Source organism: Diceros bicornis, chromosome 5 (assembly GCF_020826845.1).
Source record: "Diceros bicornis minor isolate mBicDic1 chromosome 5, mDicBic1.mat.cur, whole genome shotgun sequence".
In the NCBI taxonomy this organism is placed as follows: Eukaryota; Metazoa; Chordata; class Mammalia; order Perissodactyla; family Rhinocerotidae; genus Diceros; species Diceros bicornis.
The window spans coordinates 60192157-60209271 of record NC_080744.1 but is presented as its reverse complement, the minus strand read 5'-3'; the positions used below and the strand labels follow the sequence as shown (position 1 = coordinate 60209271).

The following is a 17115-nucleotide window of genomic DNA, read 5'->3' as shown; positions in this document are numbered from 1 at the left end:
TAGGAAGTAGAGTGACTAGCCATTCCAGTTTGCCCAGGACTGAGGGATTTCTTGGAATGTGAGTTTCAGTGCTGAAACTGGGACTCTTGGTCACCATGATAGGCAGACAAGTGAGACGTCTTTTACACTCACTTCAGATGCCTTCTCTTCTAGGAAGTCCTGCCTGATCCCCTTAGCTGGGAGCAATCTTTCTCTCCATTGAACACTCCCTAGAACATTATGTGTGGCTGTCCATGCCTAGACTCCACATCCACCCCTACCCCAGGATTCAAGTGAATGAGGCTATAGTTTGAGGACAGCTTGTTGTTGTGTGTCCTGTATGCACCAGGTGAGGGTCAGAGTGGGAGGCGGCAGCAGGCTGGATGCCCTACCTGGGGATCTACCATTCGGTCCCTTTCCACAGCCGTAGAGAGTGATTTCTGCAAAGCTGGCTCAGATATCACTCTTTGAAACATTTAATTACATATAAGGATCTTGAAGGCTGTCTGTCAACTCCCAGGGAAACGTTTCTTTTTCCTGCTCCTTCTGAAGTTGGCTGCTTGGAAAGTAATGAAATTGAACTGCAGATGAAGCAACCAGGGGCGTAGGCACTGCTGAAAGAGAGAAGCCGCAGGAGAGAGATGGGAAGGGTGACAGGGAGATGGAGCCAGGGAGGAGCAGGGAGTTAGAAGACTGTCCATGGAGAGTGCGGTGCAAGAGGAGGAAACAAATGAGTTCGGAGAAGAGAGGGAAAGATGGAGCCATGGGAGCTGGGCTGGGCTGGGCTGGGCTGGGCTGGGCTGGGCTGGAGAGGCTCCAAGAAGGGTGATGGGGTCACAGAGAAGGAGCCTGGCTGAGGGGAACAGAGACAGTCAATCAAGAGTTTAGCAAAGGCAGAGGGAGGTAAACAGCTCGTGGTTCCAGAATTTCAATACAGGAAAGGGGACTTGTGGAGACGCTGGTTGGAAGAGAACCGCCCTGAGAGGAAACAGCTTCTTAATAAACAGCTTGTATAATCATTTGAGTGGCTTGGTGAAGAGCTGATGGAGGTCAGCACCAAAGCTGACAGTCTCCTCTCTTGCAGGCTGTGACAGCGACCACTGGGGCCCCCACTGCAGCAACCGGTGCCAGTGCCAGAATGGTGCCCTGTGCAACCCCATCACGGGCGCCTGCGTGTGCGCCGCCGGCTTCCGGGGCTGGCGCTGCGAGGAGCTCTGCGCGCCCGGCACCCATGGCAAGGGCTGCCAGCTGCCGTGCCAGTGCCGCCATGGCGCCAGCTGCGACCCCCGCACCGGCGAGTGCCTCTGCGCGCCTGGCTACACCGGCGTCTAGTGAGTAAAGCGCCACAGGCACAGAGGGCCGGGCGGTCCAGCTGCCCTTTCCGCAGCTGCTTGCCCCGCACGGGCTCCTTGAGAGGGGGCAGGGTGCTGGGAGCAGGACAAGGGTCTGGAGTCCTGGCTGTGAAATCTCCTGCGCTCCAACCCCAAGAGCTGCAGAGTCTAAATGCCCAGGCTTCAAACATGCAGGTCTCAGATCCCCGCCATGCAGGCCCAGAGGTGACTGGTGCGACCTGAGACTGTGCACGGATGGGCGCTCCCATGGCCAGAGGAGCTCATTAAACTCCTGCCAGGAGGCCCTTCCTGGTCAGGACCCCAGATCTTAGCTTGGAATTCTCTTCTGAGTATAACCCAAATGCCGCTGCTCACTTGGGGCCTGACACTTCCAGGCCATTTGAGAAGAGTGGGGTGAGGGCCCTGGGCAGATATCGTGTATAGATTTGGGGAGTGTACTGTGCCTGTTCCTCTCCCCTGCCTTCTTCCACGGGACTGAACAGCCCCTCACTCTAGTTCCCTGGCAAGTCTGTATTGACTTCAAGGCTGCTTAGTTGAGACCCCCTCAGAGGCAACATTAACTTTCTCCTCCCCACTCTGTTGAAAACTTGGTGGCCTGCCTGACAGCCCAAATCCTGAGGGGACACCCAAGGACTCTGGCCACAGACACTTTCTTGATTGAGGATGTTCCCTGCCCTGATGTCTGGCCAGCTCCAGGGCCAGCTCCAGCTAAACCCCTAAAGCCAGAGCCCAAGGCCAAGACCTCCATGCAAATCCTTGCCTATACCTCCACAGTGCCCAGTCCCTGCACATGAGCCTGTCATGGTAGAAGAGAGCCTTCCAGAACCTGGAAGGGGGCCGTGCCCCAGATGCTCCCTCTCTCTGCATCTAGGCAGATTCTTGAAGGCTGCATCCATGGCCACTTCTCAGTTTTGCCCTCACTTATGCTGTTCCTTCTGCCTGGCATGCAGTTCCTCTCATTCTCCTGGTGAAACGAACTTCACCTTCAAGACTCACGTAAAACGTTTCCCTCTTAGGGAAGCCTTGCTCAGCTTTCCCTCCCCAGAAGAACACTCTTCTTTACACTAAAAACACTTAAGTCATCCCACAAGTCCTGGCCCAAGCACAGGACATTCCAGTTCATTATATCTGAGCCCTGCTTCCCCCTCCTGGCAGGAAGCGGGACTGCATCTCAGCTGACCTAGTGCCTAATACAGTTCACATTGACTGTGAACTCACTACGTCCTAGGGAACCCTGGAGCCTTGGGACTGGCAGCGCTGGGGCCCTGCCCCCTGATCTGAATGCTGCTGCGTCTAACTCCTTTGCTTCCCCATGCAGCTGCGAGGAGCTGTGCCCACCTGGGAGCCACGGGGCTCACTGTGAGCTGCGCTGCCCCTGCCAGAATGGGGGCACCTGCCACCACATCACTGGCGAGTGTGCCTGCCCCCCAGGCTGGACGGTAGGTGGACCTGCAGGATCCAGGTAGGGCACTATAAGAGATCTGAGCATCCCTCACGTACACACACCCTGGAGGGCTGAATTCCTCTCCCTCCCTGACTCCTATTTATGGTCATGGGCAGGCATCATTAGACACTTCCAGTGGTGCTATGGACACAGCTTTGAATCTCAGGTCTGCCATCTAAGTGCTGTGTGACCCGAGGCAAGTTATTTAACCTCTCTGAGCCTGTGGTCCCTCATGTGCAAAGGAGTTGAATTCTTCTCATAGATTGGCTCTGTCTTGGGCGTACGTATTCACTTGAGCTGCCATGGGCTTTTGGCCAGATGTGGCAGAAAGAGCGTGGTGTAAGGACAGGGGAGGAGGGAAGACAGCAAGGTATGGATCACCTGCATTTATAGGACTTCAGATTCCCAGCCTCCAGCCCCTGCACACACACACACACACACACACACACTGGTTCTGTGGGCCGCAGAATCTGTATTTTAACAAGTGCTCTGGGTGATTCTGGTGCAGCTTCAGCCTATCCAGGTCTCGTGTCTGGGAGCCACCATTGTGGGAAAGGGGGACAGGATTTATAACCCCACAGGCCTAAATTCAGGTCTCACTTCTAATGTTGACCCCGAGAAAAGCCCTCAGTTACTCTGGTCTCTGCTTCCCCATCTGCAAAACTGGCATAACAGTCCGCCCTGCCCTTCAGAGCTGCCGTGCTCGGCAGGAGGCTCAGATGAGGCAGCGCACCTCCGAAGTGCTTGCAAACTCAGAAGTGCTCTACAATTGCTTGTTTTATATGTCCCTGGATGCCGCTGACAGTCCACAAGACTCCTTTTAGGCCACACGCTCCACCTCTCAGTGCCCCTCCTCATCCTGCGCAGACCCAAGCTCCTCAGAAGCAGCGAATCACTAAGGCGGACTTTCCTGTTTCGGCGGAAGCTCGGTGACACAGCTGGCTGCCTCCCCCTGGAGCCTGAAGCTTTGCAAACCCAGAGAGGACAGGGCTGCTGAGCAGGAGCAGGTTATTTTGGGCGGCTGTGAACATCGAGGTCACAGGGGACAGGCAGGAGGGACGCGTGCAGGGCCCATTGATGCAGGCACAGATTTGCCAGAATTTTTTAGAGCAGGAAAGGACCTGGGGGTGCATCTGGTCCAGCCGCATCCAAACCTGGCTGCACACCAGACTCACAGGGGTGGGGCTGGAGTTAAATACACATTCCCAGGCTGTACCAGAGACCTTCTGGGGCCTGGGATCTGTTTCTAATAAGCTCCCCCAGATGATTCTGAGGCAGCCAAACTTGTCTGCAGGTCTGCATTGGGAAATCATTAATCAAGACCGTAGGATTTCCTTCTGTGTTTCACAGAACCCTAGAGTTTCTTGGGGGTAAGGGAGGGGGTAGGGAACTTAATAATTACGGCTCTGGCTCCCTTACACCCTCACATCTCCATTTTAATACTTTCTATCTTGAGATTCTAGGTAAGGTTTCACATGAAAACGGAGTCTCTCAGCTTTAAGAGGTTTGGACACCACTGGTCTATCAGCACCTTCCTTTCTCAGATGAGGAAGCTGAGGCCCAGAGAGGCTAAGTGACCCGCCCAAGGCCACACTGCTGGTTAAGAGGGAAATGGAGCTGGAATCCAAGCCCCCTGACTCCTGAATCCCAGGCCTTGGTGTGTGTGTGTGTGTCTGTCTGTCTCTTCTGAGGAGGACAAATGGGCTGCTGTGGCCTCTCCCACACCTGCCCATTTCTCCCACCCTGAACCGCTCTCTGGAAAGGCCTTCTCATCTCCAGCCAGCTTCTGGAATTCCACTACCCACAGGCTGGGTCCTTGCAGGCCCAGCAGCAGGCAGTGGGGCCAGATCAGGATGTGGTAGGGGGAGAACAGGCCGCAGGCAGGCCCTGCACCTGTGAAGACCTTTCTGGAGAGACTGGTGGAGGCTGGGGGTTGAAGAGGGGGAAGGGAAGAAGCCACATGGCGGGATTTTTTTCTCCCCAACACAGTGAGAGGTTTGTTCTTCCAGATGATGGGAAGCTCTGTCAATAGAAGCCTTTAGACTTGGGCACTTTATGTTTTTAATTTAATTGTAGACAAATGCATTTCTATTTTTAACACAGTATTTAACTTGCAGATTTGTATGAATTATTAATACCCCTTATGCGTGCAGAGTCACAGTGATATGAAGCTGCAGCGCAGGCCCGAGGCCCCTCCCAGGGAGGACTGGGGCCGAGGAGAGGATGCTGGGCAGGAGGATCCTCCCTTTATCATCCTCCGTTGCCTCACTTGCTTGTTCAGCCACACTCGGAGATCCAAAGAATACGATTGCTGACTCACGGGGCAGCTCCCCAAGACCTGAGGCACTGTGCAGGGCTGGAGAGGAGCCGCCAGGGACTCTGGCCCTCCAGGCCCCTCCTCAGAGATTCCTGGCCACCAGGCCCTGAGTATGCCCCCAGGACACCCCACTTGCCCAGCTGTGGTGAGCCTGTTCCCCGGGGTGGGGGGTGCTCTGCAAAGAGCCTGGGGAATGATTTCCTCTCTGCTTCTGGGCTCTGAGACCTTTCGGAGGAGAGAAACCAGGTGTGAGTAGTTTGATGAGAGTGGGCTCTGTGGACGGATGGGGAAGGAGGAGGAGCTGTGATCAACCCCTCAGGAGTTCCCAGTCTGATGGTGGAGACTGGATATACAGTGTGCCTGTGTGTGTGTATTTGCGCACACACACCCAAATGAAACAACAGGACTGAGGAGCTGGGAACTAGGACGAGTTATTGTGGAGGGCCGAAGAGAGGTGTTTGGAGCTGAGGCTGTGGAACCATAGAAGCTCAGGTCTGGGAAGGGTGATTCACGGAGGCCCACGCCCTGGCCTGTGTGCTGGCTCACGTCCACAGCACCCACATCAACTGCCGTTCACTGCTGTTCGCTGTCCTTTCAGGGCATCCATGCCCGCTGGGACAGCGGCGACCGTTAGAAATGCCTGCAGGTACACAGAGAGGCTGTGGTCTCATCGCGTGGCCGTGAGTCCTTTCGCCATCTTGGCCCTCTCTTTTATGCTCCATTTAGCACAGTCCTTGTGAAGTGCAGCTGGTTTCCCAGATTTTGAAAAGGCATTTGGTCTAACCAGTTCTGAGAGGAGCAGGACTATTGCCTCACCTCATCTCCAACCTTCTAGATGCCACACAGCCCAAGAGCCCACTACAGTTGGAGACACGCACTCAGTTGACCATAGGGCAGACGGGTTAGGGCTGTTGTAATGAAGTAGCATGGACTGCGAGACACTACATTTCTGTTGTTTAAGCCACCCAGTCTGTCTACTTTGTTATGACAGCCCTCACACATCTGCCCTACAGTCTGAGGTCAAGATGTGAGCAGGTTCCTTCCGAGGCCTCTTTCCCTGGCTTGTAGACAGCTGTCTTCTCCTGGTGTCTTTACATGATCTTCTCTCGGTATCTGTCTGAGCCCTAATCTCTTCTCATGAGGACACCAGTCATATTGGATTAGGACCCACCCTAGTGACCTCACTTTAACTTTATTACCTCTATAAAGGCCCTGTCTCCAAATACAGTCACATTCTGAGGCACTGGGGGTTTGGATATATGAATTAGAGGGGACGAAATTCAGGCCATAACAGCAGGAGAGGAACCATAAGGCCACAGCCCCTCTCTTAAGCTCACACTTTCCTGCCTGCTCTCTCCTCCTGCCTCTCCCCAAAACGCTGTTCTTCCACCCAGCAGTAATTAATTAGCTATGTGGTTCTCTTCACTCCTCTCAGTCCCAGGTTACACTGGGCTCCTACCACAGGCCACCTCATCAAGTGTCCACTTGGGTTGAATTAATATTAGTGAAGGGACCACTCTTTAAGGAACTGTACTAGATTCCTTCACATCTCTAATCTCACTTAATCTTTACAACCACCTGGGAGACTGGGGCTTACCACTCCCATTTTATAGATGAGGAAACTGAGGCTCAGAACGATCACATGACTTGTCCTAGCTCAGCCATCTGGGTGGAGGTAGAACTGGGATCTGAGGCCAAGTCCTGACTGTGAGTCCAGTGTTCTTTCTACCACACCAGGCAGCAGGCCTTCCAAGGTATCAAATTCCTTCAGACACTCAGGCCTGAGGAGGGGCCTGGGGATTCAGGGACCTGGGGTGCCTGCGGCTGGGGAATACTGACCCGGGGCTAAAAGAAGTGCTTGCCCACCTGTCTGAAAAGTTCCCAGGAAATGTTGCAAGGAAGCATTCTATGCACCAGATTTTCTTACTGGCCTCCTCGGGAGGCCCTGGTCGTGTCTCAGAAGCTCTGAAGAGAAAGGGAACCTGCAGCTTATCAGGATGGATGGTGTGTGTGTGTGTGTGTGTGTGAGTACGTGAGGGCCCCACAGTGCTCTGTGATGGGGAGGTAGGAGGTGTAGGCATAGCCCCCCAAGACGGCTCAGAATGTTTTTTCAGGGTCAGAGTGTCCTTGTCCAGCCCAGGACTGCTCATGACGGTGGCCAGAAAGACTCTTCTCTTCCCTCAAGAATCTCTGGAGTTTGTGGGGTGCAGTGAGAAAGGCAGACCCCTGCCATGCCTGGGGTACCTCCACCACCTCCAGGAGGAAGAGGGACCCCTCCTCTGAGTAGCTATTCCCTGCCCCTCTCCTCATATACGCGTTCATCTCACTGTCGTGGCTGCTGCTTTTCCCCCGCAGCCCCCCTTTGATGCCCTCCTTTCAGCCCCCTCTCAGCCCCTCACTGTCTGATGTACGTGTAGAGGAGAATCTGAGGTAAAAGGCCTCCCGCTTAATTCATTACAAGGAAATTGGATGATATTGAAAGATGACTCTGGTCAGCTGGATTTTCTGACTAAACTAGCCTCCTCAGGGTTGGCAATTATTGGTGGTTAATAATTGTGTGTTGAACTAATTAATTAATTGTGGGAGAATCCTTGATCTCCATAAGAGAAATGACTCTCTCTCTCTGTGGGAGAGGCAGGAAGGGCAGCAGGAGACAAGAGCAGGTTCAGATTTCTGTTTGAAAAAGACCTTAGATTCCTATGCATCATTTAAAAAGTTATCTAATACCACGAGGTTAATACCTGAGGGAGGGGAAAGTAGTCCCCTGCCCCACTCACAAATCTCACTCCCAAAAGGAAACCACGTTCAAATCTTTTAGGCATTGCCCTCCATATTTCCACATACCATGCTTTACTGCCACTTCCTGACTTTTCCATCGTAGACATTTGTTGAATCTATTGATTCCCTCCCACAGAATAAGATTCAGCTCTGTCATACACACACATACAAACACAAGCAACCCTTCCCCCTACCCTCTTATTGGGGTTTTATTACAATTTTTGTAATGTTTATGTTACAATGTTTATGTTAATTACAGTTGTTACAATGTTTATGTTAATATGCCCATGTATGTGTTGTTACTAATCTATCCCTAAAATTCTCTGCAGAACTCTAAAATGCCTCTCAGTAAGGGCAGACATGTCAGAAATCTCTCCATTTGTTTTCTGTTTCTGTTTTGTTTTTGAGGCCACACTCACAGAACTCTTCCTGCTTCTGTTCCTGTTGCACAGTTGTCATTCTAAGACTTCCTTTCACTGCCATCCGGCAATGCCTTCACCTGTCTCTTCAGTTGGATTCCCTATTTTCAGGAACCCATGTCTTTCCTTTCTTTTTTTTTGGGGTGGGGGGAGGAAGATTGGCCCTGAGCTAATGTTTACCAATCCTCCTCTTTTTGCTGAGGAAGACTGGCCCTGGGCTAACACCCATGCCCATCTTCCTCCACTTTATATGGGACGCTGCCACAGCATGGCTCGACAAGCAGTGCGTTGGTGCACGCCTGGGATCCGAACTGGTGAACCGCCGGCCACTGCAGCAGAGCACGTGCACTTAACTGCTTGTGCCACCAGGCCGGCCCCATGTCTTTCCTTTCTTGAATAATTCTTTTTGATGGAAAAAATCCTCTGGTAGCTTCCTGAGAAAGTATTCATGGAAGGTTAATTTTTGAGGCTACTCAAATCTGAAAGTGTCTTTATTGAATCCCCTACTTGAGTGTTAGTTTAGCTGGGTGTAGAATTCTAGGTTGGAAATTATTTTCCTCCAAATTTTTAAGGCATTGCTCCATTGTCTTCTAGCTTCAAGTTAAGAAGTCTTTTTAATAACTTTTATTTCCTATTCTTTTGTATGTGAGTTTCTAAAAACTTTGAGGTTCATTTCATTATCCATAGAAATATAAAAATTTACAATGATAAGCCTTAACATGGGTCTTTTTTTTTTTTTTTTCACTTTTTGTGCTGGATATTCTATAGGCCCTTTCAATTCAGAAATCAGTGCTTTCCATCCTTCCACTCTGGGAAATTTTCTTGTATTATATTTCTCATTCACCTCTGTTTTCTGTGTTCCACTGTCTGGAACCCCTGTTAATTAGATGTCAGAATGCATGGACTGATCCTCTAATTTTGTTATATTTTCTCTACTGTTTTCAATCCCTCTCTCTCCGCATCTCTCTCTCATTCTACTTTGTGGGTGATTTCTTTACCTTTATCTTCCAGCTTTTCTATTGCAATTTTTTAAAATTTTTGTCATCTTATTTTTAATTTTCTGGAACTCTTTACTGTTCTCTGGATATCTCTTTTCTAGCACTCTGTTCTTTCATGGCTACGATATCTTCATATAACTACCTAAGGATATTCATTTTAATTATAATAGAGGTTTTTCTTCTGTTTTCTTTGCCCTCATCATAGTTCCTGTTTCCTTTGTCTGTTTGTCTGCTTTGGTCTTCTTTCCTGTGGAGCCTTCACGTCAGAGTCTTCTTCGTGTTAGAGCCTTCTTGTTAGAAGTCTTCTTCATGTTAGAGCCTTATTTCAAATATCTGGTAATCCTTGGCCACCTGTTCATGTTTTACCAAAAGCCTCAGAAAAGCTGATTGGAAGTCAGGGGGCAGGGGAAGATGCCAGGCTTGTTGACTGATGGGACCCTCAAATATCAGTATCTGTAGCTCTTTCCCCTTTAGCTCTCAGTGTCCCCAGAAAGGAATCCTCCAGAATCCTGCCAAAGGGAGTACAGTCTGGTAATCAGCATTCTAGGAGCTGAGCAGAGGAAGAGAGCAGAAGGTCTGATGATCCAGCAGGTGGAGTTCCACATGGTCCTCATTCTCATGGCACCCCCACCCTCAGCTGTGCTGGTATCCCTGTGTTCAAAGCCTGTGTGGTCAACCTCTCTAAAAGTAACTGCCCGTCTTGGAAAGTCACCCAGCTATTTGAAATAGGAGCAAAACTGTGGGGTCTAATTCCCTCTTTTATAAAATTTCAAATAGTCCTATTTCCCACACCTGCACCTTGGCCTTCAGAGGTTCCTGATGCCTCTGATTCCTGAGCTTTTCTGTGGTTACAAAGCAACCTCATGTCTTCCCACAGTCCCTTGCAGGCACTTAGCATTGCTGAGAAAGCAGAAACCTGAGCAGTTGCCGCTCTTCTATCTGCTCTTCTATCTTCCAACATGTGACATCTCCTGTCCTCTGTGGTCTCCTCTCCCATTCCTTTCCCCCTTTATACTTGTGTTAGCTGGGTTTGGGAAAGAAGTAGAGATAAATGTATGCTTCCAGACTGCCACATTCAGTCACAGTCTCTTCTTTGTTTTTCCTCAGCGCTTTCTCGTGTACCATGTGGGAGCGCTTAGCACCTGGTACTGTACTTACCTGTTTTCTCATCTCTCTCCCCAGTAGACTGGGAGGACAGGAATCGACTCGTACTCAAGTTTTTGTATCCCTAGTGTCTAACACAGTGCCTGGTATACAACAGACACTCACTAAATGTGTGCTGAATAATTGGATGAGCAAGTTGCCCTCAGTCTCCTCACCTGTAAGATGGGGCTTTAGAGCCATGACGTCCAGCATGCTCTGCTTCTGTGATTGGGGAGAAGGTCCCACTGAGGGGTTGGGGTGGTCCCTTGGGCCGTAGCAGCTGTGCCACTTCTAGGAGAGAGGGGCCTCCCGATTGCATCTCAGAAGCACCACCTATGCGTGTCTTTCCTCCTCTGTTTCAGGGAGCAGTGTGTGCCCAGCCCTGCCCACCAGGGACGTTCGGCCAGAACTGCAGCCAGGACTGTCCTTGCCACCACGGAGGGCAGTGTGACCATGTGACTGGGCAGTGCCACTGCACAGCCGGATACATGGGGGACAGGTAAGGGTGGTGTTCTTGCTGTTTGTATCGCTCATTTTCACAGCAGCCTTGCAGAGAAGAGCCGAGGTTTACCAGCCACGATCCTGGGGCAGAGAGAAATCCCAAAAGCCTCAGGGTCCTCTAGCAAGCTTTGCCAATTAACTACAGAGGAGAGTTCAATAGAAGGGCCGGGTAGCATTTGGGTTTCCCACCTAAAGGGGCTGCCTGGTGTTTAATATTTTGTAAAATTGCCACCATTAATTTTGTAGGTGACAGCTGCATTAACCCACCCCAAGTCATGTCGAGCATATTAAAGTTGAGTGGGTGTAATAATGCAGGCCTCCCCGGATAGGCAGAATCCAGCGCAAATTAAACACGAAATGTAACGAGGGCTTTGCAGCTCATTTTGTAATTTAATTGAGCAATGTATCTGGTTGTTAATGGCAATATCGGACACATTAGATTGATATGTTGCAAAGGAAGGATGTTTAAGTAGAAAACTAATTCCTGCTGTGATTACCCTTCTGTTTCACAGGCCCTGTTATTAGTATGCTTTGTGTAAAATTCATTAGCAGTCGTTGCTTGATCTCTAAATAAATAAGTTGTTTAAATTGAGTAGGAAAAAAAAGAGGCTGATTATGTAAATGGATTAGGTTGTTAATATTTCATTTCCAGATTCTTTTTCTGGGGCTACAGAGTCAGTCACTTTATAAATATGGCGGAGTGGGGAAGTTCCCTTCAGAGGGAGCTCACTGTCCAGTGCTCTGCCCAGTCCTACTGGATGTGGGGAGCAGGGATGTTCCAGGGAAAGGGAGGAGGGGTCAGGACGTGTCTCCTGGCTTGAATTTCTTCCTCTGACGTCTGAACATCCAAGGAGAGCCAAACTGAGTGACTTCTGGGGAAATCCATACCGAGGCTGAGCAGGAACTGGTAATTCAGACAGTGATGTTCCAGCTCTTCATCGCTCTGTGTTCTCCCGGTCTGCCTCAGTCTTCCTCCTTACCTCCCCCATCCTGCTTCTCCTCCTCCTCCCTGTCTTCCACCGGCCATTCCTTCTCCACCCCATTCTTTCTGTCCTCTCCCTCCCTCTATCTTCTGTTCTCTTTCTTTTCATGAGGCCTCAGACTGGCTACACTGCAGCAAGATGATCTGGGCTCATCTCGGCCACTTGCAGGCGATATGAGCTTGGAACAGTCACCTCACCTGTCTGCATCTCAGCCTCCTCATCTCCAAAGAGAGGGTGATGAGCAATCTTCTGCTTCAGGGCCTGGGGAGCAGCTGGAAGCCCCTCTCTCTCGGTGCCCGGGGCTGTAACCATCAGCGCTCCTCCATTCTGCCAGATTCCTCCTTTTGCTGCCGTGGCTCTGAGAGGGGAGAGTGGGTGGCATTTTCCTGTGAAGGAAGTCCTCAAGGCTAGACCCCGGTCACCCTCCTCCTCTCCCTGTCATTGTGGGCACAAGGCAACAAAGATAGAGGAGAGAGACAGAGACCCCCCCAGTGTAGAGTTGCCAAGGCTTGCGCCTGACACACCAGCTGCTCTCGTCCCCCAGGCACTCGCTAGCCGGCCCTACCACGTCACTGGGGTCTGGCCACTCACCATCTGATAGGCAACCGAGGGTACCCAGTCATAAGGTCTCCCCACCCTGTTGTGGAGAACACTGGTTCCAACTCAAGACTCTCCAAGATCTAATAAAGAAGTTAGGGCTGTGGTTTTTTTAAACATCTTTTAGTGCCCCCCTCCCCCATTATTGTAGAAGACAGAAAACCTGGAAAATAGGAAAACATGACAATTAAAACACTTATAATTCCTCAAGCCCACTCCATTGTTAACATTTTGGAATTTTTCCCTTTGTGCTTTTTCATGCCAGGATCTGAGGCAGCAGGTCAGATGGGCTCTGTTATGAGAACTATAGAAAACAATATTGACAAGAGTAATAATAGTAACTAACATTCTTACTGAGCCCTTACTGTGTAAATGTTTACACACATTATCTCATTTAATCCTCAAACAGCCTGGTGAGGTTTTCTCACCAGGTTTTCTCTTTCTAAACGTTTACACACATTATCTCATTTAATCCTCAGACAGCCTGTGAGGTTTCATTATTCTCATCCCATTTTATGACGAGAAAGCGGATGGCAGAGCTGTAAGGTCAGTTCTCCATTTTCCGCACTATTGAAGCAGTGCTGGGACACGGATAATCCAAAACCCTTGCCTCCAGAGGCCATTTCCGTTTGTCTCTGGGACACAGGAGTCACCCACCTCTTTAACCCGCATGCCCCCGGGTTTACCCCTTAACTTGTCAGGATCCAGTTGCTGTGACAATGAATTTGCATCCCCTGGGAAATAGCCCTGGGCTGGGGTGAGGGCTGTCTGGGCACATCCAGGAAGCCAGGTCGCCAGCAGCAGTCACATCCGCCCACAAAGGATCCACAGCCCACGGCTGTGAGTCCATGAAGTCGAATAACTATCAATATGCTGGGAGCTCCAAGTACCAGGCCCGGGCAGAGGCAGCACACGAAGAGGACACAGTCCTCCTCCTTGGGGGGCCCGCTGGCTCAGCCCCTCCCTCGAGAGGACCCCCTGGTCCAAGCAAGAGGACACAGCCGTGCCTCAGAGGATTCTCCAGTCTGATGAAGCAGGATGCCTCTTGTACTCAGGGGGAAATTCCACACTGGGGAAGGAGACACATCTCCCAATATGACAAGGGAGACTGTACATCTGCACAAAAGACTCAAAAACAGAGACAATAAGTGGAAATGAAATTACCCCATTTCATCAAATCTAAGATGCCACCAATTGTGAGATGCATCATTATTTTATATACTGCTAAGAATGAACAACATCGGTAATGTTTTATCAGTGACGTGCCATCAGTTAAAAGATTTAACTGATTTCAGATGTTAAAATATATTTTAAAAACATAAGATTTATGGTTTAATGGGTACAGAAGTTTCAGTTTGGGAAGATGAAAAGGTTCTGGAAATGGATGGTTGTGATGGTTGCTCAACAATATGAATGTACTTAACGCCACTGTACGTTAAAAATGGTTAAATTGGTAAATTTCATATTATGTATATTTTACCACAATCAAAAAATTTAAAAATACGGTTTAGAATCAATGAAATATGATAGTACAAAGTTCTTGCTGGAGGACTGAGGATGCCTGGCATGAAGAGGGGAACTGACTGGGGTGCCTAACCATGGAATACTTCCTGGAGGAGGAGAGAGAAGAGGGAAGGAGGCTGTGAGGGGGGTACAGCACACCAGGCCCAGGCCTAGAGGCAGGGGGTGCATGCTGGATGGATCTGGAGAGGGAGGTGAGGGGGCCCAGCCACAGCCTCAGCCGCGCTCTGCTATCCCACAGGTGCCAAGAGGAATGCCCCTTCGGGACCTTTGGCTTCCAGTGTTCACAGCGCTGTGACTGCCACAACGGTGGCCAGTGTTCACCCACCACCGGCGCCTGCAAGTGTGAGCCTGGCTACAAGGGCCCGCGCTGCCAGGAGCGGCTGTGCCCTGAGGGCCTGCATGGCCCAGGCTGCACCTTGCGCTGCCCCTGTGATGCTGACAACACCATCAGGTATGATCTGGGGACAGGTGAGCCCAGGGACAGGGGCGAGGTGGGCACAGGTGGAGAGGGGGCTTCTCAAGGCACAGGCCCCCACCTCCAGCCCAGCCATCCAAGCAGGGCAGGGAAAGAGCTGGGACCTTAGCACTCACCTTCAGTAACCACTCTGATGAAAAGAAGAGAAGGCCAAGGCCACACGGACAGAGTCAGGACCAGGGCACAGGTCACCTGCCTCTGTCCACTGCGCCGGGCTGCCAGCATTGAAAATGAGCCAATCTGAGACCCCACATATAGGAGTAAGGAGGGAGCTTGGTGACCCTCAGCGGAGTGGGGTGGGAATGGGGCCACACAGACCAGGGGGGCTGGGATGGCTGGGCTCAGGGCGCCACGGGCTTTAGGGGCATTGTCCTGGAGAACATTTCCCCTCCACACGCTCCACATCTAACCAAGCCCTCCCCCAACTCCAAGGGGCCCAGAGACAGGACCACCAGGGCAGAAGCAGGGGCTTGAGCCACAGAAGGTCAGAACTAGAAGGGACCTTAAAAATCAGTATGGCTCGCCCTGAGGCCTGTGCCAGCTGGCCCTGGCTAGAGTGGAGGAGAGGAGGGACAGAGGGCAGCCCCTTGTCAGGGCCTTGCCTTAAGGGCAGCCTCTCCCTGTGCTTTGAAGACTGGGGACAGCTGAGCTGAAGCTGGCCCGACCCCTGCTTCCAGAGGAGCCTAAACTGGGAAGCGGCGAAGCCAGAGCTACTCTGGGCCGCCTCTCCCAGCTCCCTTCACTTCCCACTTCCTGCACCAGCTGGCACCGCCCTCTGGTAATAATGAAGCTGTCTGCCCCAGATAAACGCCTCCACAGCCCTTTATGTGGCTGCCTCTTATCTGGTGGTGAAGGGTGGGGGAGTCTGCCTTCTCCCCTCAGGCCTCGACAGCAACAGCTCTGGGAGGACTGGCTGCTCTGGGCAGTGGGTGCTGCTGTCTGCAGGGCAGAGATGCCTCTGCTTTGCAGCCCTGTCGCTGGAACAGCCTGGGCTCGGCCTCGGCCCCTCTTCATTTCCAGTTTTGAGCCTCCACAAAATCACTTGGTCACTGCAAGCAGAGATGTCTTAGCAAGTGTTATGGCTTAGACAGAAACACTCCTTGGTCCTCAGTGCCTGGAGCTGAGTGGCTGGGGAGGTACTGCCAGCAAGGGTAGAGGGTTGGGAAGGAGATGGTCAAGAGGGGGCCCTGGAGCCAATGCAGCTGGCCTGTATATGACCTGAGCGTTCATTTGCTCATTCATTCATTCAACAAACACTGAGTGCCTGCAGGGCTGGACCTCGAGGAGGAAGCAAAGGGTCCCTCAGCACCAGTCCAGCCCTCAGGACCTCGGGTCTGGAGCACTCACATGCACTGAGCACCTTCTACCATATTTCTTCAAATACAAGACAACACCAGAAGTGAGGCACAACTTTATTTTATGTACCTTAAAAAAAGAAAACGCTGTCAACTGACCCATGCTGTACCATTGCTTGTATAGCACACCCAATATCAGAGGTGTGAAAATGTGGGGGAAAGTGCATCTTAGAATCAATGAAATATATGTGGCTGGCCCTGCTGGGTCCCAGCATGTACCTAAGTAACTGTGACCCAGGGCTGTGTGCAGAAAACACCAGGAGACTGCTACTCTGGTCAGGGAAGGCTTCCTGGAGGACCTGACATCTGGGCTGGGTCTGGAGGGCAAGGTGAGAGCTCTAAGGCTCTAAACACAGGGGAGGGTCCCACATGGCTGGCCACGGGACTAGGCAGCTGCCCCAGACTGTTCCACAGTGGGAGAACAGCACCAGGAGCCCCCACCCCTACTGGGAAGCCAAGGGAGGACCTTCTCAGGGAGAGGAAGCAAGGCTGCCATTGAGGTCCAAGGCAGGGAGAGGCCCTGCCTCTGAGATCCAACCTACCCCCGAATTAAAGAGCTATTGTTTTCCTCCCATGCCTGAGCAGCGTGCCTGGCATAATTTATCCCTGCTCCGAAGGAGTCCTGATGCATTATTAACCTGGGAGGACTCCCTTTTCGCCGCCGCTAATTGCAGCCCATCCAATATTGATGATTATTTGCTTTACTATCTTTAACGCGTGTCATGTTTCAGGGACTGGGAGGCAGTAGCGCTTCTTTGGGGGGGCGCCCAAGAGCGCCTGGCAGCCAGCCCCCCAGGCGGGGCTCCTAGGTGTCTGCATGACCGCCTCCTGCCTCCTCGCGGGGAGCTGTGTCACAGCCCAGGCTCCTTGAGGCAGGAGCAGCCTGGCTTGACCATCTCTGCAGCCTCAGCATTGCACAGGGCCTGGCCCAGAGCAGGCCTTTAGTAAAAAGAATCACCGAATTCATCTTAAACAGCCCATTCTTCTAGGTAGGTCTGCCCCTGAGCTAACATCCATTGCCAATCCTCTTTTTGCTGAGGAAGATTGGCCCTGGGCTAACATCCATGCCCATCTTCCTCTACTTATATGTGGGCCATCGCCACAGCATGGCCTGACAAGCCATGCGTCGGTGTGCGCCTGGGATCCGAACTCGCCAACCCCAGGCCACTGAAGCGGAGCACGCGGACTTAACCACTACACCAGTGGGCCGGCCCCTACCCTATTTCTTTTTAAATATTTCACCCCTTTCT

At 51.5% G+C, this 17115-nt stretch overlaps 1 protein-coding gene across 17 annotated transcripts in view; it reads left to right on the top strand.

The window, feature by feature from the left end:
- MEGF11 (multiple EGF like domains 11) overlaps positions 1–17115 on the top strand; it is a 337099-nt gene that overhangs the window by 260143 nt on the left and 59841 nt on the right. For all 17 annotated transcript variants that reach the window (XM_058541898.1, XM_058541885.1, XM_058541888.1 and 14 more), the window contains 4 exons: positions 1064–1310; positions 2650–2770; positions 10793–10929; positions 14274–14486. In XM_058541898.1, the coding sequence (XP_058397881.1) occupies positions 1064–1310; positions 2650–2770; positions 10793–10929; positions 14274–14486 (718 nt within the window). The remainder of the gene's footprint in view (positions 1–1063; positions 1311–2649; positions 2771–10792; positions 10930–14273; positions 14487–17115) is intronic.